We start from the raw sequence: 24,159 nt of genomic DNA, 5'->3' as shown, positions 1-24,159 counted from the left end.
ATCGAGGGATCACACCATCTGTTTTCTCTTGCTCGCTGCGGGAGGGCCTTGTCACACACGGAAGCCTAACGGGGGGAGGCAGTGTTTGTTTTCCTCCACGCAATCACTGACATCTAAGGTTCACTAGCCTGAAGACAGCAGTTCTTGGTGTCTCCTTTCTGCGATGCCCTAAAGCATAGATACGATGATCGATCGTTTCCCGGATCTTCAACGGGTGGTGGCGGGCACCCCTCCGCTGGAAGGAGGGCTGGGATATGAGCAGCCCGTATCGCTGTCTGGCAAAGCGGGGGTCGTGGGGCTGCAGCATCCGGAGACGTGTAACGACACCAGCCTGGCAACCGCGGGATGTCCTGCTAGTGCCGCAGCGGTGGCAGCGGTCCGATATTCTAAGGCAATTATGTGTGCTGGGCAAACTTCTCCGCGTATACCGTCCCCACATAAGACGCCCTCCGTCTCCACAGCCCCATCGGAAGCCCCACCGGTGCCTGGTCCATCCTCGTATCCGGCGCATTCGCCGCTATCGTCTTTCTTCCCGCCGCCCACTTCATCTGTTGAAGTCCATGACGCACTGAAGCATGAGAAGACTCAAGACGCAACACAAGCTCTTGATGGCCACTCTCCCTTTTCGTTGCTCTCCCCAGAAACTTTTTGCTCCTCGGAGACCTCGGGCGAGTCCATGTCTGACAGTGCCCAGTCGGCGTCTTCTCTGTCGCCGACGCAGCGCGGCCACGGAAAGTCTGGCGCTTTTTATTGCGTAGAGGCATCGACGGACTTCGGTGGGGGCCAAACAGACTGCGGTTCGTCGTTGTTTCCATTCTTGCGCAGAGCTAAAGTTTTGAAGATTGCCATTAACGAGGTTCTTCTCCAGCAGCAGCAAACGGGATACCTTCTTCATCTTCATTCCCCTGGTGCGGCTGCGCCTCTCCAGCCCTACTGCTGTCCTGGCTGCGCTCCGAATGGAGGCACTGGTGGGAGCTGTCAAGGTGCGCAGGACACGGGGCTTTGTTACAACTGCGAATTAGCTAGTCATGTGCATGCGGCCCAGCAGTTGCTTCAACGGGCACACAGTGCCCTGCGCCAGCTCCAGCAACAGCATGAGGAAGATGAACAGCGTCACCTAAAGCTTCAAGAGACGCAAAACAATCAACATGGAAGCTTCAAGAAGCACATGCACATGCAGCAGGCTTCTTCAGCGCAGGCCGCAGAACTGCGTATTCGGAGAAGCGTCATCCAGCAGCACCAACAGCAGCTTCAGGTGGCCCTCGAACAGCAGCAACAACTCGAGCAGGATTTGCGCGCGCGCTGGGAGGGCGAGGTGTCAGCTGAGATGAGAATTTGTAAGGCTTTCTAACGCTGCTGGCGAGCGGGGAAAACGGCTCGGCTGCTTTGGTCGAGATATGTTCGTGAGACAAGCCTTATGATCTTGTGGTGGATATGCTAGCGGAAAAGGGAGTAGAGACAGTCACCACCTCGTCGATCGTGTGGCGGCAGGGCCAGGCGCAGTGGCATGACGAAAAAACAGGCAATGACAGTATATTATCTCGCACTCGCATAGGTTACGGCTCGGCATTCGTTTTACAGCAAGTTGTTCCTATTTCACAGCAGGCCGATCTGCGATCGCCCTGGAGCGGGGACGTTCTGCGAGGTGACGATCCGAAACTTTCCGGTTGGTACTCTAGCGACGAGGCCGGCGACCTGAGTGGCCTTGCCATCTCGTGCATCGTTGTTAGCTCTGTGTGATGCGCGTCTGCAGTGTATCCTGAGGCCTCCTCAGCGGAGCTACAACACGCCGTTCAGAAAATCGGAGAAAGCACTTTCGAGGGAGACCATACCACGCTCGCAGTGGCAGCCATGGCGGCGGCGACAACGGTATGGTGATCTGTGGTTGACTGTGGGAGAGCACGCTTTGTGTCGGCGCTTCAATTTCCTTCACATTCTAAGGTACAATGCGAGCGTCGTGCACTCAGTGCCTCTCGTTTAAACGGTGATACTGGAGAAGACCATCGTTCGTTGTGGCAATAGGCATGGATGCCACACGGGCGTGCGCCAGTCGCTAGACCTCGGCGGTCTGCAGTTTAGAGAGAAAGGGGGAATCCACGTCATAGTTGTGGCTTCGGCCAGAAAGTGAATTAGCTGCCGATAGTGGCGAACAACATGCAAAGCACGTTCATGTGCTGTCGGTGGGGGTGTGTTCCTGCTTGCGACAGGGTTCCACGGAAGCCGCGGACGTTCTGGCGGCCAAATGCCGGCAGCTGCAGAAACTAGGAGCAAGTGAGCGACAAACAAGGTTGTTCTGCCGTGCGAGGGTGCGCTTTTGAACGCGAGCAACCCGTAGGAGCACCAGGAATCGCCTGAAGCAGTGGCTGAATCGCACATCTCTTAGACTGTCTAGTGCGCACATTGATGGGGGGCCCTTTCGGATGAGTCAACGCATTCGGAATCCGAGAAGTGACGGGAATGTGACAGCTTCTGCCTTTTGATCTTTTGTGTGCCGCGAACCTTTAGGTCTCCTCGAGGTACAACGTATGATGGAAGAAATGCAACGACAGCAACAGTGGAGACAACAGCAGCTGTCCTCTATAGCAGAAGCCGCAGCCTGCAGCAGACAAAACACGGCGTCTGCTATTGAAGATATGCTTCTAGCGCGAAAGTATCAAAGACGGGCATACAAGGTACGCTGCCGTTCCCTCATTTCTGTGTTTGCTTGACAGCCCTTCCTGATGTAGGGAACTGTGGAGTGCATGCATTGATCATGCATACATTTTTAGGGTTGCGTACCTTGGTGGTGCTAGTAAGGTATTGGAGCGACACAACCCACAGTGGGTTCTTTTACAAGTCTGTATAGTCCAAAACCGTTATATAGCAATGTGCCGCGTACTCACAATCAGTAAGTATTTTCTTGCTTTGTTTTCTGATGTGTGTGTGCACCGCAGCATTCCCTACTTTTGATCGGCGGGCTTGTGGCATTATTTCTGTTCTTTTTCATTCCCTCGTCACCTTTTCTTCCCTTGTTGTTCTGGCTACACGGAGAGGGTCGACCGCCCTAAACTCATTGCCCTAGGGAAGTGGGCGAAGGTGTTCACGACGGGCCGTGCAAACCTACAGGGCCCCGGGCCAGCAAGCAAAACATAGGGCGGGTGATAGTTCTCCGTACTCTTATGGCTGGTGCGGCCGTGGTTTGCGGGATCGCAACAAATGTGAAATCAAACTTACGTTTTTGGATGGGGGCGGGGGGCGCTCTTGTTGCCCTGGCAGAGCCGCGGAGAGTCCGCGTGGGCTGCTGCATTCGTATGGTCACCCGCTGGAATAGAAAACGCCCAGATTCAGATGGTTTTAGCACAGTGTTTCAAGTTCAGCATTCTCTACTCGTCAAACCTGGCTTTCCTGGGAGAGCGCAAGCATAGCGCTGCTGCATCGGAGCGCCAATCTCGCACTCACGGCATGCGACCGTGCTATGGTTCGCGACGATAAGCGGCGCGCACATGCCGCCCGAGGTGTCAGTTTACAACGTATCAAGGGGCATTCCGTCAAAAGCTGCAAACGCGGTGCGAAATTACGTTGCATGGTTTTAGGCAGTCGCAGATGGTTTTTCATCCGGACAGCGTGGACCCCATCATAGAGCGGCTGCATCCCCGCATTTACTGTTGCTCCAGTCTGCCATTCTGTGGCCTCCCCCACGTTTTGGAACCCATCGAATGGCGCGGGCGCGTCTCTGTGAGGCCTGGAGCAAAGTTTGAAGCATTCTTGTGGCTGCACGTAGAGTGGCGCGTCCTTGAACAGCTACGGTTGCTTTTGCGTACGAGCCTACATTTCCGAATCTCAGGGGGGCCTCCGGAAGATGAGAGGGGGGCGCCCGGCTAAGATTAGTCTGCGTCAAGTTCATCTTAAGGCAAAGCCTGAGCGCGCTATCATTATCAACTCGTGAGGGTTACGGATAGTACATCTCTCGAATATGGTATGTGAAGCAGCTCAGACCCCGTCTCCGGGTTGTACAAGGAAGAGAGCACTACCCACCACAATTAAATTTCCAGTACGTCGTTTCCAGTTACACACATAAAAGAGGAGCGAGACACGGGGCGAAAGTAGGCAGTTTCGCGACACTCAAAAGCTCAGCATGTGTATGAAGAGGGCACCGCATAAGGAACTGGGGTCGTGGGTAGCACAAGGTGGAAGTCTCGTACCACAGACGCAGCGCGTTTGAAAAGTGATTCCAGCCCGTTATGCGAAGCTTATCTGTGTGTTCTCTCATCCAAGATGCCACATTTACTACAATTTCCTGTCAGAAGACTCAAGTATGTTTCAGCACGCTTGCAGAGTTCCGTCTCACGCGCACACGCCCAATGGATGAACGCTGCAGTGTAGGTTGAGACTGAGCAGAGGAACCCGGCAACCACTGTGTAGTACGTGTGTGCCGGGTGCTTCACGCGACACACACAACAACGAACTAACCATCCTCAAAGCATTCGCGCAAGCGCGCTGGCTGCGACCCCGACCATCGCATCCACAGAAGATGAGGCACGAGGCAACGGTCATCATCATCAGCGAAGATGAAAGCTGTCCTCCCTATCCCCCACTGACACGAACAACTGGGGGAAAACTCTACGAAGGCAGAAAAAAATTCAGCCACTATGCCGGGATGAGAAGCAACGCCATTTCAGCATGCTACAAGATACCTCCGTGGTATATCGCGCATCTTCACGCTTCGTCATCGCTACCTGAATCACTAGGGTAATTGAATTGGTCGGTTACTTGCCTGAAAACCAAAGCTCAGCAGTCACAATTCCATATATATGCTTTTTTAATGTTCGGAAAACAGCAGTAGTATAGTGGCAACGTGATAAAAGGCACAAGAAGGGAAAATGTGCCCCTTGCGCGAGCCGCTGAGGATACAGATCGGGAACAACCCAAAAACATATATTCCGTCGATCGTCTAGATCCCAAGAGTAGTTACACACTAAGCCCGCCGGCATTCAGTGTTTGAAGAAGAGGTCACGAAGAGGACATATCGCGAGTTACGGAACACTACGGTCGAAGCTGTCCAAATGGCTAGGGAAACAGCGCCGAAAAATTTTACCAGACACTCGCTGAAAACTAACCGTTATCTACTTTTTCTGCACTCCAGCTCGCGAGGTAGGGAGGAGAGAAGCGCCACGTATCGATATGTTTCATTCCTCTCGGTGCATTTCGGCATGTCTATCCGTCAACTGGAGGCGATAATAATAATGCTGGTCCCGGCAGACTTAGACACTGTGCAGCAGGAAACTCACCTCACTGCTTGCTGCACTAGGGTATCCTGCATTAGAGAAATCACACATTGCGTGCTCAAGCAAGTAATGGGCATCGCTGTCTTTCGTCCCAGACACGATCCAGAATGCAGCTGCTAGTAAGCTGAACACGACTACGACAGCAACAACTCGAACAGCTTCCCACTCTCTTTTTCCGTCTTCGTATGGGCGAAGGCACTCGGATCCATTCGCGGTGGCAAGCTGTTAACAGCACTTATTCTGAGAAGATGAGCGGAAAGGACTCGCAGATCCTGCAGATGCTGCATGTGGAGCGGCGAGGCGGCAGTCAGCAAAGCTTACAAACTCCTTTTCTTTCTGAGATTCAGACGGGACACAACATACGTTGTCTGTTTCCTTTGGAACAAAGGCTTTAGGGTCTAGGGTTTTCAGTAAGTCCTTGTAGAAACAAATTTTGTCAGCCAAAATAGCGAAAACAGCGAGGCGCGGAAAGGTCTGCATCCCGCGCGGAAGGTACGAATAGCACATGCGCCCGCACTGTGGAATATAGGACGGCTGCACGACTGAAGCAAGACCACGAGGCGTACGCGCGGAGCCTTGGGGAGCTGCGTACGGCTACCGCTTAACTTACAGCCAGCTGTTCCATATTTCCAGGATTACAAGCCACAGTGAGACATGTTGATGCAAACCGCTCATAGGGGTACCACAGAGCATGACAGCTAGACAGCAGCGACATTGTGGGACAGGCTACCCATGCCTGCGACCGCGGTACGATACCTGCTCTACACCGTAGGCATGGATGCCCCAGACCATGACTTACGTCTACTTGTTTCCGCTGCAGGCAACAACAGCACTCCTCTGCCACCTATGTCACACCAGCGCGAATCCTGTCTGATGTCATGCAATATTATTTCAGGCAGGTATCAATAAAACGTCTTCATGCACCACAGACGGCTGAAATATCCCTTTCATTCAGGAATTTGTTTGCTAAGCCGAGTCTGTAAGCGCCTACTATCAACTGGAAAATTGCAGACAAAGACGGATCATATTTCAAGGACAAAGCGGGATGACGCCTGGATCTCGATGCAGTCAATGCTTATCCCTCTTTGTAGAGAGAAAAGCATTGGCTCCGTGGCGCTGTGGAACATGATAGTATGACGCGAAATTTTCGTTCAGCTTGCATAGAATGAGCGCAAACGCATCGAGGTTGCTTCTTAAGGAGCCCTTCAGTCCACCCTTTTGAACTAGCGACTAACGACAAACACGGAACCGCGACTGCCACACCCAAGCCAAGCCAACGAATACCAACATGGCACAAATATGGAACGTCAGCACTGGCTTCGTAGAAAAAGTGCGGTAGTGCGCGGCGCCTACAGCGCGCGAAGCAATATTCCTCTGCGCTGCCGGATGAGGCTACCGGACACGAAAATCTCACTCGCTCGAGCTCATTCTGTCAAAACACAAACAACGTGTCCATGGGAAAGATGAAACAGAGCCGAAATCACGCTTCAGATCTCCCACTAAGTTGGCCAATGTCCCACCAGCCATCTTGCAAATGTTTCTTCTGCATAAACGGTGAGGCGGACGATTCCTGGAGCCTTCCTCTGACGGTGAACCAACGCAGGCTTGACTGACAACATACTTCCAACTGTTGAATAAAAGAAAACACACTGCGATTACATAATGAGACCCGCAACCTCTGACACCCTGCACCCCCCCGTGGCAGTATCAAACGAAGAGGGGCGTGCAGTCTATCGCCGACTTGGCGACAAAAAAAACTCTGTACAGCAAACCATTTGAAGTATTACAAAGGCAACTGAGTCAACTTACCTGCAGGTGCGGTTCCTGCAAGGAAGGGCGAGGCAACGAATAGACACTGCACTTTCGTTCAATCGCGGATGTGGACACATGATGGATGGCGTTTGGTGCCACGTAACACTACTCGGTGCCTGCTGTATGCCTCCTTTGTTATGAGATCAATCTCATGACGCTGGAGCATTAGCCGTTTGCGTGGAAAACTTGCTTATCGGTTGCGGCATGCTTCGTTTCAAAACGAAATAACCTACCAAGGTCTGTCATCGCAAAATAATGGAAGCATGACGCTGGCGGCGCGATGACAACGGTGTCCATCCACATTTCCGGCCGCCTGCTGGGCAGGCTGTGTCTCCTTCGTCACCGAGAAAACGGCACTCGCGCCGGGGCGAGGAAAGCGCTAACTGAGCTACATAATGCTAGTTCTTATAGTACTCGCTCGTAAAACCATGGCACCAGTGAGGCATCACCGTTGCTTACCGTTCTGATATTGTAAGGCACGATAAGCAGTAACAAGAAGAGAGACACAGATCATCCACAAATTACCCTGACCGAGCCGGGCAAACCCTCTCTACACAGAGTTACGCAAGCCAGCTCGGATTCCTGCCCGTATCTTGTTCCAGTGTGCTTAACGCGGCTAGCTGCTGTCAAAAACCAAACCCACTCACTCTGGACGATTCGAAAAAAAAAAACGAAAAATCGTGCGGATGCGAGGAAAAACAGATAAAGCACAGAATGACTACTGGACACCATGATTGCGCTGAAAAGTCCCAACTCTCCTACGCTACTTTCCGCCTATAGACTCCCATCAGGTAAATATGGACCCTTGAAAGGAGTGAATGGATCCTCTTAAAACACTGTAAGACTTACTCTTAGATTGGTAACACACACAAACCGAAAGAACTTTGTTGAAAAGACAATTACTCCGTAGTCGTGATCTGTATCCCTAACAGAAACACCCAATATGGAATCGAGCGGTTCCGCCCATGGCGCGTGCCCCCAAGACACGTCCACGTTGCCCAAACTGGTTCCGCACCAACATTCATCACGCACAACACGGAGAGGGCTTACAAACTGGCATTGCAGTGAACCGAAAAAGAACGCATCATGCTGCGTACGGTAGCACGCGCCCTGTACGTCCGCTGTCTACAGCGGTGTCTCAATCTGGAAAAGGCAGAGACCTAATCTGCAGTCGGAAAGTCTCAGCCTAAACCCCATTCCAAACAGTGGACAGGAGTGAGAGATGCAGCGCTCGAATGCGTACTTGCTTCACATATTTCTGGAGAATATTCAGCCGCACATAGACAGTCACACAATGGATGAAAAAGCAATGGGGGGAAAGCGACCAGTCATAGAATCCTTATAACTCCCTCCCGCCAAGAAGCCCCCCCCCTTTCCCACCTAGGATGGTCACTTACAGCCGCCTGAAAATGAGAGCGCAAAAAACGGCATCCTCGGGTGATCTGTTCCTTACGAAAAAAAAAGGCGAACGATACGAGAGAGCGGACTAGCGGTGATTTCCCGAGATAATATCCGAACGAGTTGATCTCAAGTTAACAGCAACACCACAAAATACGTTATGCCTTCTGATGTGTTGACCTAGTGGCGACAGAGCTACGCGTTTTGCTGCTGCATCCAAGCAATATAGATAAAGCTCGCCTCTACAATATCATGTTGAGGGTACTTACGCTTCAGAGAAGAGGGCAGACACAAGAAAACCGATGTAGGCATATCAGCACAATATACAATCCCCGCGAGGGATTTGTATAATGGCAGCAGTTCGGCACGGTTCCGTGCGTTGAAGTAGGAACTCAGAAAAAGCGAAAGGGCGTGTCATGAGCAAGCAAGGGACCCCGCAACCAACACGTAAAAGATACTACTCACGGTGACCTGTTGAAAGCAATTGAGAACACAAGAACGATGAGGCACCGCAGAATTGCGTTTTGAAGAGGCGTAACCCAGCCCGCGAAGAGATCTAGGACTGCAAGCGGAAACTGCGTCGCCCTCAATCACCGAATCACTACGGTGAAGTCGTCCACCAAGACCTTACGACGGAAAAGCTAAACCTGCCAGCCGAGGCAGACCGTCTGGTGGCTTGACTTACTCTTCGTGATAAGCAGGGAGGAAAGAAGGATAAAGTGTTATACCTGATGTGGCCTGTCGCAGCTCGTGATGCAAACCCCCCTGGGGCACACACACAAACTTCAGTCTAAGATTCTGCTTCACCGTGTGCACTAACCCTTCCCGCTGCAATGCATCGTTGTGTAGAGCCAAACCATCGACAGGTACAAACTAAAACAGTGGACTCACTTGGTGCTGCAACCAAGAAATATTTGGGAGCATGACTTCCATAGAAATGATTGATGACACCCAGCTAAAAAGCCCTGCATTTGCATGTGTACTCCTGTGGTCTAATCTCATTGCAACAGCACTCTTTGCCAACTTACGCTTTGAGTAGCGGAACAAACGAATCATCATAAGCCACAACATGAGATAACTCTTCGCCGTTTAGTGCCCCTCCCATAAAGTAGACAATAGGCTGGCCCGGCTTTGCCGGAGAAATTTACGAACTATGATCGCCGACGCTGTTTATTTAAGCGGACGCGTATATCGTATGTGGTGCCGTTCAGTCGAATGAACTGGCTCTGGGCCACCCCGCTCGATAACTCGACACAGAGGCAAGATGTGGACAGAGACCTATTGTGGAGGGCACGACCATGCTCAGGACGTACCACTCTCTGAAATTCAGTGGTCAGGGACATACGCAAAAAAAGATGGGTCGGAAACTGAAAATGGCCGCGCTCAATGTAAGCACTCTCCTCGCACGTTGCCTAAATCAGTTTGTGCACACGAAATGAGAACGAAGCGGGAGTCTAAGAAGGTAAGTCTCTACAAGCGCACGCCAAACCACGTTGTGTCGCGGAGACTACGCCTGGTCACCCACACTTCCACAAGCGGACTGACCCAGCAGTTCTTCCTTATAATGAGTACACTGTGACGCCTTGGGATATCTGGGCGGCGTTCTTGTGTCCTGTGATAGGCTGCCACGTATATATTTAACTGCCACTGTCAGCGGCAGCGGTGAACTTCAGCGAGCACCCACCTTCAGAAAGTTTTCCTGAGCATAGACACGCCGTCAACAAAAGGACAACCCGGTCATTCTCCCAAGCCTTGTTAATTTAACTTGCGAGGACTGTTCACTTGGCTTCTCTTCAGTATGAGTTTTCGCTCCCCTCGTGACTCGCTTCAACCAACGCTAAGTGCGCTGAAAAGGAATCCCGTTATTGTGCTCGCGGTCGACAAAATTCCCCAGTACGACTTACTCTGAGCCAGTTAAAAAAACGGAAAAGGTAGACGCTGTCACACTGGGAAAAACTTCGATTGATGGGTAACCACCGGAAACGATAGTCTGCAGCAGAGCTCCCGCCTTTCCAACTGACCGTCCCGTTACAAGAGTCAGGTAACGTCAGCCTGCAGCAACCCGCAGGCACACTTACGCCGTTCTGGCGAAGAAGAGCAGCAACAACACCAAAGATCGACAGTATCCAAAAGGCTGCGGCTGGACTCTTCAACCTTACGCACCGCAAAGAAGATACTACCCCCCACGCAGTATAGCGGTATCAATGGTGACGCTAGAAGTAGGTTGTCCGCCGGAATACGCGACATCTACTATTCAGCTCGAGACGTTACACTAATACAAACGGGACTTATCAGTGAAACTCACTCTGCTAGGGCTGGAATAAAAAGACACCAAGAACACGCACGCGTAGTGAATTGGAAACCGGTGCCACAAGGATCCTGAGACGGAAAACGAACCACCGAAAAACGCAAAGGAGTACTACCGACCGCAGTTTCACGGCGATTTTTGTGGGGACGTACCGGCCTGATATGGTGGAAAGCCCATACAGAAAAGAGAACGTGATTCAAAAGCTAGCGGCAGTGTCCTGCTGCCGCGTTGGGCTTTTCGCAAAACCGGATGTTCCGAACAGCAGCCGGCTGGATGGCATCTGTCTGTAGGCTCGAATCTCTGATGCCAAGCTCCTACTCACCGATGAGATAGCGGTCTGACAACGAATACAACACATCAATACCATTCTTAACGTATACCATGGGTAAAATAATTTTCCCCTCACCAGCGTAGTGACAAACTGCGTTCATATTCGGGATGCCATCTTAAAGACGGCGTGGTCCAAAACTACGAAAGAAGCTCACGGTCTGAAGTGAAAAGGAATGCACATATGCAGTGGGAAGAAAATACCTGCACCGCTGCTCCGCAGTGGCCTGCTGACAGCCAGAAGCTTCAGCTTTTGCTGGGTTCCTGGCACGGCATTATTCATTGCCTGTAGTATCAAGCGGCGCTTTAACATTCCAACTAACCCAGGAAAAGAGAAACGAGCTACGAGCTCTGTAATTCAACTCACCCTAGAAATAGACAGGAGAGGCACAAAGCAACGTGATATGAGAGGCCTTTCCTTCAACAGCAGAACTCTAACGTGAGCCAAAATCATATCTGGCTCATTCAGGCGACTAGTTAAAAAGCGGATGCACTACATCCAGATACCAAGAACGACAGACGCTACTCTAGGCGATGCTCGCCTTGTTGTCGAAACGAAGCTGACCATAACAGGTTCGACGTGAAGAAGAACAAGGATAGAGTTGAAAGCTAATTAGCTGATAGGAGATGAAGAAGGCTTACCCTTCTGAGAGATGAACCAACATAGACGACGACAGAGGATGCAGTCATCGCCTCAGGTTCCAACAGCAGCTCCTACAGTGACTGTCATTCATTTGCTGATGCGCAAAGCCGAACAAGTGTGCTCTGTACAACGCCTGAGGCTGCTGATCGCAAAACTTACGCGTCGCTGAATAATGAGAAAAAACTATCCCCAGGTATCCCACATAAAAATCCTGCGGAAACAAGGCTAGCGAGGCTGCAGCCAGTGCGAGAAATGATGCTAATGAGTAGCCCATCGAGCCGAAAAACTCACCCTTTCAGAAAGCAGCAAGACAACACGACAACGACAGAGTTCGCAGTGACATCCAACTAATCCTACAGAGCTTATATGTTAATCGCAGTATCCTAGAATGCAGTGTAGGGTGCCGTTCAATATAGAATTCTTGCGGCTGGTCTGTCCAAGGCCATTCGAAAAGCTGCTACATCACTCTAACTCGGCGCACATTACAGTGCTCAGAAACAGAGCGTTACGTACGTATATCTGGTAGTTGAACGCCGGATGGTCCGACAACAAGAAATAACAGCCGTCTCGCGCTGAATAAAACTGTCCCCTCTGTGGGATTCCTGGTTTGGCACCCAGACAGCCTCGCAGAAGTAGCAAGAAAAAGGACAGATTTCCCACTTGAACCCTGCTAAGTCCAGTGATTTCCGCAGTCTCCAGAGCGCATTCATCAAAATGCCCCTTAGATACTCACATTCCACTGCAGGGACAGAAGCAGGAGTCGCAGCAAACAAACTGGTGAACGGCCACAAGTGAGGAACGGCTCTGTAGACACATTTTGGTTTGCTACTACTATCCCTTGGTTTCCTTTTTCTTTCAATTCCAAGGAATCCACTCACTAGCAGCTGAAAAGCAAAGCAACTCATGATGCACGTGAGAATCGAGCTGTTGACAACTAACCCGGACTTCCTCTACCCCCAGACTTGAACGACACCCTCGCTCGAGCGAAAAAACGATACGACCGACGGTCTGTAGGTGACTCGACAGCCCACCGGAGTTCCAGCTCACTACCGTGTGTCGCCAGTGGCACGAGTTCGTGCGTCTGCAGACTCTGAAAATCTGCCTACCCTGCATACCAACACACAAGAAATAAAATCTCGCCATTTTGTCCTTATCTCACAGCAAGTCAGGCCTCGGGGACACGAGATGTAACGCTATTTCATCACGCGCAGCTGCAGCTTCCCATCTGGAGCCACAGCCATTAATCTAGATACTACGAGGGCTCCGCGGCCGTCTGTACCTCGAATGGAACCGAAACAGGCCTGTTTTTCACCCACATTAACAATACCGCAGTTTCCACACACTCACCATTTTGGTATGACTCTGAAAAGGATAGACCAAGCAACATCAAAAATATGGGTGCAGACCTCTGGCCGACATGTATGTCGAACTAAATCAAGCGCAAACGCTCTCCAGCATCTGATGCGCTTTACAAAGCAGTGTTTACGCCCGATGGGGAACAGCTGTGTGCCCGCAGCAAAATGGAAGCCGCCTGTACAGAAAACCTGATTCCAGTTTGTTGAATCCATCAGGCTGTCAAATACGTTAGAACAGCTGGGGTAAAAAGAGCTGCAGGCACCGCCTGGCTTACTGGTCTTTGTTGCGACACGTGAAAGCCGAAGACATCAGCCCGTATGAAGCAAAATTTCTCAGCCCCCCACTACGACGAGCGACACTGCACCGTAAACCCCCTTATCAAACGCCTGACAAGCAGCGATAGAAACACTGTAGGCCCCGGCACGCTGCAACACTACCTCGCAATGAAATCGCCCTCAGTGCTGTCCGTGTGACCACGCGTAGTCAGTGTGCATCAGCTCGCCTGCGTTGAGACGTCTTTACTGCTTGTGTAAGGAACCCTCGATGACTTACCCTGTTGCAGTGTAACGACAAACAACAACGCAGTTCCCATGCACTGCGTGCTGGCTTCCTGAGAATCTCACAGCTACATTAGTTCCTCACTCTAACGCTGAATGCATGGCATAGTTTGGCTTCCATCGAGACAAGCAAGCCCAGCTTCCGCATGAGCCTAAACCCGTGCAAACTGCGCATGTCACTACAGGAGCTACGACACCACCCACCAAGCGTTCCAACGAGATGCGGATGACGTCAAAACAAAATAGGCGTTCCACCGTTTTTTCTACATCAGATTTGGAGCCCGTTCAAAGACACGTTTTGCAGGCATTCCTAAACCGGCCAAAACAACGCGTCGAACACAACTACGAACTTGACGCCTTTTACGCAGAATCTACAGAGGGGGTCTATAATTATGTTAACGATATACAACCCTCAAAGTTACAATCTGCCTTTGTTCCGGCAAAAGTATTTGGTCGCAGCACGGCGTATGCCTGAGTTTAGATTGTGTTGAATGGAACTTACAACTGGAGCGCTGCGGGACGTAAAACAAGGCGAAAATTACGATGAGATCAGCTGCAACTTGTGTAAGCATGAGAGCACCGAGGAACTTGATTACAAACGACCCCCCTTAAATTTGCAATTCCGCCGAAGAATTACACTGCGGGCATCGAGAGCCACAGACTTACGGATCTCCCGGCTGGCCTGCAAAACATTCAGTACATCCTGAGATGGTGTAAGTGAAGATCCGACGTGGTGCTGTGACGACTATCAACGCTAAGCACAGATGCTAGGAGGTGGTTGCATCAAGGGCTGCACAGCAACTCGAGGCGCGTGCTGCCGCCTAGACAACCCATAATGCTTACCGAGGTTCGCTTCCGCTTCAGCTGCAACAAAAGACAACAGGGAAGTACGCGACTGGCTGTGCTGCGCAGATGAGTAGACGATATAAACCCAGTGCTGACTGCGAAATATTCGAAAATCCTACCGCTTAACTCGAAACCTTCAAACCGACGGAAGTCAGCTTGCTGCTGTCCAACTGGCGTAAAACCAGAAGCGACACCTACCCTGCGATGGAGAAAATGGACCAGGAAGTACACATCAACAACAAGAGAAACATGGGGAACAGGACTTCTAGTCGTTACAATAATACTAAACTGCTGAAATGAGCTAATGACTGTCACTAACAGGTGCCTGTCTGCAAGCCGATGATGGAAGGGAATATCGGAGCCTCAACCAAAGTACCGAGGCGTCCACTTCCAGAGCACGTGGGAGTGCGACGTTAACCGATTTCCGGAAAGAAGCCTACTGTCATGCTTTCGAACTGCGTGGCAGTCAGAGAAACAGCACAGGAGCACCCATAATCGGCATTTCAGGTTTTTATCACCTTGCCCGCATGCCATCGAATAAGACCCCAATCCAGCTCTTGAGCGTATGACTCGTTGCTGTCAATCTCCCCTGGTTCTGAAACTTACTGCTTGAACATCTTCCTGAAAACGGTAACAGGGAAATCGGCTCAGCTTACAGCAGAAAAAAAAAAACCCTAAGGCACCGCTTGGATCCTGGGACTATCCAGGCTGCTGCCTGATAATACAAACACGCCCCATCAGCAACATTCTGTCCCAAGCCTCTCTTGCGACAGGTTACGAACCATACGGATGAATCGGACGCCGCGGATAGCAGATCTTTGTTGACCAGGTCCGAATTGGAACGCCCTCGTATGGTAAAAGACAGTCATTAACGTGAGACTACGTAATCTGTATTCGCTTGTCATGTACAATCTCGTACTCCCCTCGACATTATATATATATATATATATATGCGGTCTCCTGTAGCGACTCGCGTATCTCGGAACGCAATCCCTATTCTTTGCATTAAAGCTACTGCATCATTAAAATGCCCCAGACCTGATATCCACTTACTTTCAGCTGTAATGGCACGTCCAGGTTTTACACAAGAAGCGAAACTCACCTGCCTTCACGCCACGCACTTCACCAGGTCCGCATAACGGCTTTTACTGAGGGGCCCTCAGACTGCCGGCACTTGTATAACAAACCTGGCATGCATTTATTTGTAGACCAACTATTCTGCGTCTCTTACTCGCTCTATTCTTCCCTGGTTTTCACACAAAGCACAGCTTGACGAGCCGAATAAAATGGCATCTCTTGCAAGGCAAACCGCCTATCACGTCGGCTACCCTCTTGGCGAGTCACAAACGCCGACACCTCCCGGGGACGACTGCTGACTCGGATAAACGATCACAATCCTCAAAGAAGCATCTGGCAACAAAAGTAACGGAAAACAGCTGTCAGTTCTCACCCGCGAGATTTGAATATTCCCCTGCGCACACCAAGCATACCCAGACGGAAGTCGACACCAACGTTTCAAACTGTTCTCAGCATCCAAACGAGGCGCAAAAAAGCTCACTCGCTCTGGTCACGATGAAGTAATCATGAAATTCTAGCGTATGAGTCGCATTTCGTCTATACAACAAAGAATCAGCAGACACTAGAGGAGCTTCGGAAAGAAGGAAAACAGTGACATCCCCCCCTGCCAAATGACTTCCAGACAGAGTTCACCGAAAAATACAAATATATCAGAAGTCGACAAGACGCATAGTCGTCTGAAGAGACCACACGGAGAGAGGATTCCCTAGTTCTTCTAGATCATTAGGCGGGTTTTACAGACAAGATTGTGCTCAGTGTGCCTACCAAGTTAGCCAAAGCGGTATTGCTGTCACGCGCGATTCCTTCGGCCAACAGGTCAGAGACCCCCTGCTGCTGTGATGCTCGGATGCGTTGGAGGGTTATGGTTTGCTGCTTTGCGTTTTCTGTCGCCTCAATCAATCTCTCCTGCGGATTCTGCTGAGCGAGTTCATCATGCCGTGCCCTGGTGGCATTGAGCTGTTCTTCCATTTGTCTGAAGCTGGTGTCCCTGAACTGATTCAATGACCGATATGCAGCATAAGTGGCAATAACAGAAACGATAATAGCGAGCCCCGTCCACACAGAAATATTCTTCAACGTTCCAGTAAACAGCTTCTCTTTTGTAGCTTTGAAAAACGCCTTCCATATAGGGGGAGTCTCATCAACAGGTTTCTCGGATAGAGCGTTGCTCTGTCCCACTTGCCTCTTCTGCTTGGCCATCCCCTTGGGCTTATTTGACTGAACCGCCCTTTCCCCAGGAAGGAAAAGCTCGTTTTTGTTTCCGAATCCACCCAGCCATTCTCCATTTCCTCCACTGTCTTCAGTTTTCTCCGATGAATCGGCAGCCCTCGCAAGGAGGAAACCTGGAACAGCGTGCGTACTAATAGAACTCGGAGATATCAGTATGCCCCCATAAGGGAACATTGATGCATAGGGCGCTCGAACCAAACTTCTGAAGAAGATGAACTGAATAAACAAAAAGAAAACACGGACTGTGCCGCGCGCCATCTGGGCTCCGTACTGCCGATAATGAGGATGCGTTCGTTGGGTCGTCGGGCCGTCGGCAGATTCCGTAGCGCCGTTTCCAGAGTAAACCCTGTTCAGAATACGATGCAGACCCTCCCTGGAGAAGATATAAGCTTGTCTTGCTTTGATCGTGGATTATGGGACGCCGACCTGCTGGGGTCCAATAGCGGCTGCGTTCTTCTTCTAATGATCACGAAGACGCCTGTTTCTCCGCGTTTACCACGGATTTACAAGCCGGGTAAATATGTGATTTTCAAAAAAAAAGCACGTTGATGAATCTACTTGAGCGCCAGTTAGCCGTATGCTGGGACCATGCAGCAAGAGAATATGCAGACCGCCGCACCTCTGCGGTGCTGCAAAAACTCGGACACATTCAAAAGAATCTGGATCTCAATTTGCCTAGCGTAGAGGCGAACGTCCTTACAACAGGCGGGAATACACGTGGTGCTATGTTGTGAAGCAGCCGTAGCATGTAGGTACATATTCAGGCCTTGAAATAGAAACAGCCAACGCAGACGTAGTGGAACCAGCTAAGCGGGAAACGCGATACACACCCGATCAAGAGATGAAACGTGCTGAGGCGCTTCTGCTGCCACATGGATGTCACCCAAGATTTTTTGATGCCGCGTCGCAAGGGCCTGAAGGCAGGAAAGCTCCTTCCGTATGAAAGAAACCTACGGCGTCCACGAGCGAGAACACCGGTAACGTGGTACGCTTTTACGGAAGTGGACGCTCCAGACGACCGTGATTAGGTCGATGCTGGCGCAGCTCTACAAACATGCAAGTATCGCTTCCTCTGTGAGGCGTTTTCCTTTGCTGGGACCCGCGTCAGAGTGAAGGCATGTAGCTGGAACGGAAGGCTGTAACTTCTGGCAAACAGATAGAAGCGGGTGAATCTTCAAACAGACACTCCTGTTTTGGAGGCGATGCCATACGTGGATGATAATATGACTGGTTTTCATCAAGGGGGCCGCTGTGCCGTCTCGCTCTGAAGTAGCCGTGGCTTTCCGGAGGGACGCGGCGGCGGTCGCGTCTCTATCTGCAGAACGGGTGTCGAGCCATAACCGAGGAATGCTGCCTCATCAAGCACCGAAATGCGTACTACTTCTGGGCTCTCTGGAACTCCAAGGTTTTTATTGGTTTCTCAAGTATCCATTTATGCGAGCTGCTCTACAATGGCGTGCCAGAGGGCCCTTTCGCGCTGTAAGTGCTGACGTCTTACGCCTCAAGAGGTCCGAGGTCCCCAACATCAGGAAGCGCGAAATTATCACTAGCTGGTTGCATCGTAATGCATATGGGCCAGAAGGTAATGTGCAAGAGATCAACTGTGATTGGCACCCCAGGTGATATTGTTTAAGACGGTCCTGATCTTCTGAAGCCGGTGCCCCCAAGCGCTGGGGTCTGAACTGTATGCACAGCGCTCGCTACCTGGCTCCGCCGCCTACGGCACAGAGCGAGCTTGTTTGTGGCGTCCGGCGCGCAGATCTGTCAAATGTGACTTCTTCTTCATCGCCTTCCGCATGCGTAGATACCCATTCTGCGGTGCACTACTGGTAGCTTTGATGCATCATCTACCTCATTCAATCGTATCAGCACTACGAAAGACAATATCCAGTTTCGTCTACGGCCGCTTGGAGTTCACAGCTGCTAGCAACTATTCGCTTATGCAAGGTACCCCAGCCAGTGCCGGAAGATGAGCCAGTTACATTGTCTCTGGGAAGGGGGGATGGCGTCCTTTGGTCGGACCGATGAAAGTTTAGAAATTTGCTTCATCGCATACATGTCCTTGTGCCCTGGCTCACGTTCACGTCGCGCTGTCATGCTGACGTTATCCCCCGTCAACTGGGGGCAACTAGGCCACTAACTTCAGCTGCATTTTTCCTGCATCCGTGCGCTACGCGCAGGGATGCTTGCATATCCGTTGCAGGCTGCCGGCAAGAGGAATGATGATGCGGATAGTTAGAACAAGGCCTACACCGAACGCAAACAAGCTGTCGAAAGCACTCCCAAAGTTGCACATATGGATAGGTGTTCCGGACGCAGGCAGCCCAAAACGTAGGCCGAGGGCCAATGGTGCGCGGTCTGCAGTTTATCAGCTGACTAGATGTGATGCCATTACTCAGAGTAGCCTGTTCCGCTACCACCGCTGCTGCGAGTGGCTGCGTCGGAGTTATTCGGAGGGGAAAGCATTTGGCGCTATGTTGTAAGCCACCAGACGCCGTTGACTACTGTAAGCCTGTAAAATTTTCACGAGCTGAAAACGACCACCTACGCATGTTTTAGTTTGATAGGAAAAGGTGGATTTGCTGTAGTAGTCAAGCGGGCACCAAAGCGTCTTGCCTTCATCGACCACAATGAACCGGCGACGGGCTGCCGTCAGGCTTTCGGCAGGGCACGGGGGGGGGGGGGGGGGGAATGTGGAGGACACTGTCACGCCAACGGTAACGGTAAGGAAAGCGATTCCCTATTGCTCTTCATCAATCCGTACTACATTGCCTCTTGACAGAAAACGCTTCAGTCTGAGAGAGGATACAGCACAGAAAGTGTAGCCAACGCCACTCATTACAGCAGCGCATGTATGTATCAAGCTGGCAGCATATTGGCTTCGTAGGAGGGGACGGTCGCTGGCCTGCTGTCCACCTACATTCAGCTGGTCCGTGAGGATTAAGATATTGTACACGCCGAAGATGATCCAGACAATCTGGAGAATGCTCAGACATATTGCAAATGCACCGAAGACACCTACAAATTTGGGATCTGCAGTCACAAAAGAGACAAGAGACGAACGTAAGTTGAACTGGTGAAGCTTAGGCAACGCTGAGCTCCCCGCTCGCGCATTATTTGCAGTGAGAGGTACTCAACCTTTGAATTGACACTGCCCAGAAATTAAAAGTTTTAAAATGAAAATTCGATCTCCTTTAAGACATTTTCGTTTAAAATGTAAAGACCAATCTTCTACAAAAGGCAACTGATGAAATGTAACAATTTAAAACATAATAAACGTCAAACGTAAAGTAATAATGACTAATAAAATATTTACTTCATATATTAACTGATTAATAGTGCAAAATTAACAGAAGAAAGGAGGTTGGTTGTGAAATGCTATTTGAATTTGGAGCTAGCTGGTTCTCCCCGAAATGTGTTAAGGCGCAGCTATTAAAATGTATTATTTATATAGGGTAAGGCACGATTTTTGAAATTTTGAGCCTACCTTGAGCTAAGTCTCAGTTGAGTGGAGCCAGCGCTGGGCAACACCATCGCTGATGTGCCACAGTTGAACAAGGTTTAGTATCCGAAATAACATGCGGCACCCGCTCGGCGTACGCCGAAGAACGACAAAGTTTCCTGTGATATGTAATCATCGTGTAGCTTCGTACCTTTCTTTCGAACGCCGCATATTCCGAAGGAAAAAACTCCAACAGCCACCGCGCCTTCCAGAACAGAGGCAGCAAAACTTAGAGCGTTCTGTGATGCCGCAAGACTGGCGACGAAGCTGACACCGGCGAGACAGACTGTAATCGCAATGCCGAGAACAGCTGATCTCGCCAATTTCTGTTGTTCATTTGGTAGTAGCCTATATTGGTCAGAAGGCCCCCTTTCTGAGGCAGAGGAGAAACCGGACGAGGCAGTAACAACCGCCATGAAGCGTCTGTTTGCAGGGAGCCGAGCAGGGGAACGAGGGGATCCAGGAGAGCTGCCAAAACACTTCGCTTCGTGAGGGAGGCTGAAGTAAGTCAGAGACGGATAACTGTTCCCATATGCTGGTTGGTTTTACGCGGAGAGCTTCGCGAGGAAGGATACTTTTTTGATTAAATACGGCGCCGGCAAGACCGTAAACCGCCGACCGTTTCGAGAGGCGCCGTCACACGAAGACAGCGCTTGTTGAGGCCATTGTTGTTGCCAGCAGTACTGGAGCCCTACAGCGGAGTTTGCTTTTTGCCGGTGGCACTCGTGTGAGACTGAACTCTCACTGAAGCAAGCGGCCTGACGCCGCCAACCTCAAAGCATGAAAGCTTACGAGGCAGCGTCCTTTGAAGCAGCTCAGGGGCTTGTGTCCTGTACCGCACCGCCGTTGGGAAAAAAAAAAAGGATTCGAGCACTTTTATTATCCTTTCTTCTGACAAGCGAGCATGATTCATTCTACGTCGAGAGGAAAAACCCCTGACGTTCGTGCCGCCCCGCGGTGGTGGCTGCTGACTCAGCAATCGCCCCACGTCGTTAACGGGTCCACTCACCATGCACTTTACACGCCAACCGTTAAAGTTGATGGCCGTAGCCACAGGCTAGTAAGCCAAAGTCTTAGCGCGTGCAATCAGAAGACTGACGCGGCTACCACCACAAGTGTCGTTATGGCCATTTTCTTTCAAGCGGACGGCACGAGCCCGTTGTCTTGAGTGAACACACGCAGCCACATACGGCACCAGGCCGCGAGAAGCAAACGGCCTAGATTACCAACCACACACTGTTGGAGACACTTGGATGCCTGCATGCACTACGTCGAGATGATGACCACAACACTGCTGTCCTCGATACCCATGGGACATGGCCCCCCGGCAAACATCGTGTATGCAGCTTCTCCCTCAACAGACGGTAATGGCTGAATGCTTCTTCCGCTTTCGCAGGCCGAAAGAGCAGCCGCAGAGTTGCCAACTCCCTTGCCGGTCTAGCAGTTCTTCCCAATGACCGGCAAGAGAGTTCGCGCCACTCACACTGTGTGCATTCGAAGCGGGTCCCACTGATTCTATCGGTTCCTACGACTATCGTTGCTTGTATGGGTGCGTCGACGGGGTAGGAGGAATGTACTGGCGTTGGGCCTTAGCGGCCACAATATTTGAGGACGACGCAGGGCACCCGCCCCCCTTTTCCTGACTAAGCGAACAAACGAGCAGGAGTATGGCGTCCGATATGGTATTTGCCCATGTGTCCGTGTCAAGAAATTTCTATGACGCGTCCACGCTACCACGATGTGAGGATGTGAGGTTGATATGTTGTTCCACAGGAGCAGCACTGTGATTTGAGCTCCTGGGAGTTAAGGGTGTTTCACGCCAGAAACGAAAGCGCCAGTAACTAACGATCATCAACACAGGAAGTATTCCGAAAGCTGGGTGTTCCAACGCTCTTCTTGAGGAAAGGCCTCTTTCATTTTTGAATGTCACCGACGCTTGTTCCGAAATATGCCACTCAACCTTTTCCTCTGAGCAGCTGTCACCCCGTACTACTCTCGTACAGTGCCGCCGGTGGGAACTTGCCTGAGGACAGACAACCGTCGAAGGGAGATGATGCACACGCAAGACCCACGAGACGACAATAGAGTAGTCTGATACACGATTATTCCATGCTACGCCACCTAATCGCTAATGGTCCAGCTGCACTCGCACGCCCCGTAAACCCGCGTTCAGGGGACACGGTCGTTCTTCGCGCAAATAAACCAGGTAAGCCAATGAGCACCCAGTGCCCCTGTTGTTGCTTGGACCCCGCACAAGTGGTGTAAAGTAGCTCCTAGTCTTTTGTAATATCTGTCTCGGCGCTGCAGCGTTGCCGTCTAGCTGATGATCGCCACATATTGACGTTACGAATTCACAGGTGCACAACTAGGGTGACTCGCGCCTAGTGGCAATCTATAAACTACTCCTTACGCTGACGAGTGGCTGATTCACAGGGCAGTGAAGCGGTGGCTCTGATCCCAACTCAGTCCATTTTCAGCCGTATCTTATACTGAAACTGGCTTGAAGTCAATCTTATCTGACTGTGTACTAAACTCCACCACCTGAGATCCAACGACCATAGAAGCACCGACCTCGATTTTAAATGAATCTCATTCCAAACAATTCCAACACTGCATCCGATAGATTCGCTCGGTACCCGCCGCACGACCGAATTAAGACCACCCGGTGTAAAAGGAATCTCTCGTGAGCTCTTCACATGGGGGGCACACAGATTCAAAATAGTATTAAGCCCACACCTAGGCAGCTCTCCCCTCCCACACCTCTCATTGTGTTGGCTTGGCTCCCGTCTACCGGACTCGAATCTTAATGCTCCTAACAAAACGCCGTGGCGCTGTTCCAAGAACTAGCAGCTTCGAGGCCGGCTAAAAGCTGCCGTATAGGCTCAACCACCATTTCCTTGCTCAGAGCAGCACCTTCCCAGTGGCATACTCGGTGCGTAAACAACACACGCGCGCACATTAGTTGCTTTTCTTCGTGCCCGAAGCGGCACTGCTTTTCTGCTCTGGACCGGGGCGGCTCGCCTGAGCTCTCGTGACAGTCTCCCAGTCAGCTTTCTCTTCCTGATAGGCCAGCGCTGCATAAAGCAGCATGACCACATTCACCAGCACAACAGAGACGATGGCTCCGCACAGCTTCGCAGTGTCTTCCAGCCAATCTTTGCTGGACTCCGGTTGCAGTATTTGCAGAATGCCAACAACGAATCCAGGCAGGAAGAGCACCGTAGATATCGGAAGGGCTGCCACCAAAACAGCGAACAGCGCGAACTTCTTCAGTACACGAGCGTTCTCCGGATTCTTCATAATGGCGACTAGCACCTGCCCCCGCGAGACACGCGGTGGTGCCCTTTCCCCTCCTTCATGGGGACTTCTTCCCGCTTGCGCCGCTGAGCCAGACGAACAAGAAGATGAAGCGTCAGTAGCAGGAGAAGATGAGTCTCGACCTGCCTGCTTCTCGCAAGTTCCCTCAGATGCTCCACGGGGAATTCTCCCCTTACCAGCACGTGCAGACATCGCGCCGGATACACACACTTGAAACTCTGAGACAGGGATACTTTACACGTTCCAACGGAGTAAGCATCCACCCACCCGACTGGAGGAACAACGCCAATTTACGCTCTACAGCAACTGCGCTTGCGTTTTTACTCTTCAGGGTACGGTACCGTATGAACGGAAGCGTACCTAGCCTCGGAGACACTATCAAGGCGAGTACCGCGGGCGTTGTAGCTTAGTGTGGCTTTCGGCCTTTAAAGCCGCAGATGACGGCGTATCTCGAACAGACACAATAGGTTGTCCTTCGAGGACCATATTTGGAGGGAGCAGAACTGTCGAACGGATGAAGA

At 51.1% G+C, this 24,159-nt stretch overlaps 3 protein-coding genes across 3 annotated transcripts; 1 reads left to right on the top strand and 2 right to left on the bottom strand.

Moving 5' to 3' along the window:
• Positions 1-184: 184 nt before the first annotated feature.
• On the top strand, positions 185-3,047 carry BESB_085650 (uncharacterized protein; the record flags this gene model as incomplete). The annotated part of the gene is made up of 5 exons (XM_029366915.1): positions 185-1,337; positions 1,754-1,869; positions 2,208-2,271; positions 2,506-2,672; positions 2,934-3,047. 5 exons carry the CDS (start codon positions 185-187, stop codon positions 3,045-3,047), a joined length of 1,614 nt encoding a protein of 537 aa, XP_029217375.1.
• A 13,264-nt stretch (positions 3,048-16,311) lies between these two features.
• On the bottom strand, positions 16,312-16,992 carry BESB_085640 (uncharacterized protein; the record flags this gene model as incomplete). Its single annotated transcript, XM_029366914.1, has 1 exon — positions 16,312-16,992. The coding sequence occupies one exon, from the start codon at positions 16,990-16,992 to the stop codon at positions 16,312-16,314; it is 681 nt and encodes a 226-aa protein (XP_029217374.1).
• Positions 16,993-23,278: 6,286 nt separating this feature from the next.
• On the bottom strand, positions 23,279-23,620 carry BESB_085630 (uncharacterized protein; the record flags this gene model as incomplete). Its single annotated transcript, XM_029366913.1, has 1 exon — positions 23,279-23,620. The coding sequence occupies one exon, from the start codon at positions 23,618-23,620 to the stop codon at positions 23,279-23,281; it is 342 nt and encodes a 113-aa protein (XP_029217373.1).
• Between the last annotated feature and the right edge of the window lie 539 nt (positions 23,621-24,159).

This window comes from Besnoitia besnoiti, chromosome VIII, assembly GCF_002563875.1.
Source record: "Besnoitia besnoiti strain Bb-Ger1 chromosome VIII, whole genome shotgun sequence".
Taxonomy (NCBI): domain Eukaryota; phylum Apicomplexa; class Conoidasida; order Eucoccidiorida; family Sarcocystidae; genus Besnoitia; species Besnoitia besnoiti.
This window is presented reverse-complemented; position numbering and strand designations above follow the sequence as displayed.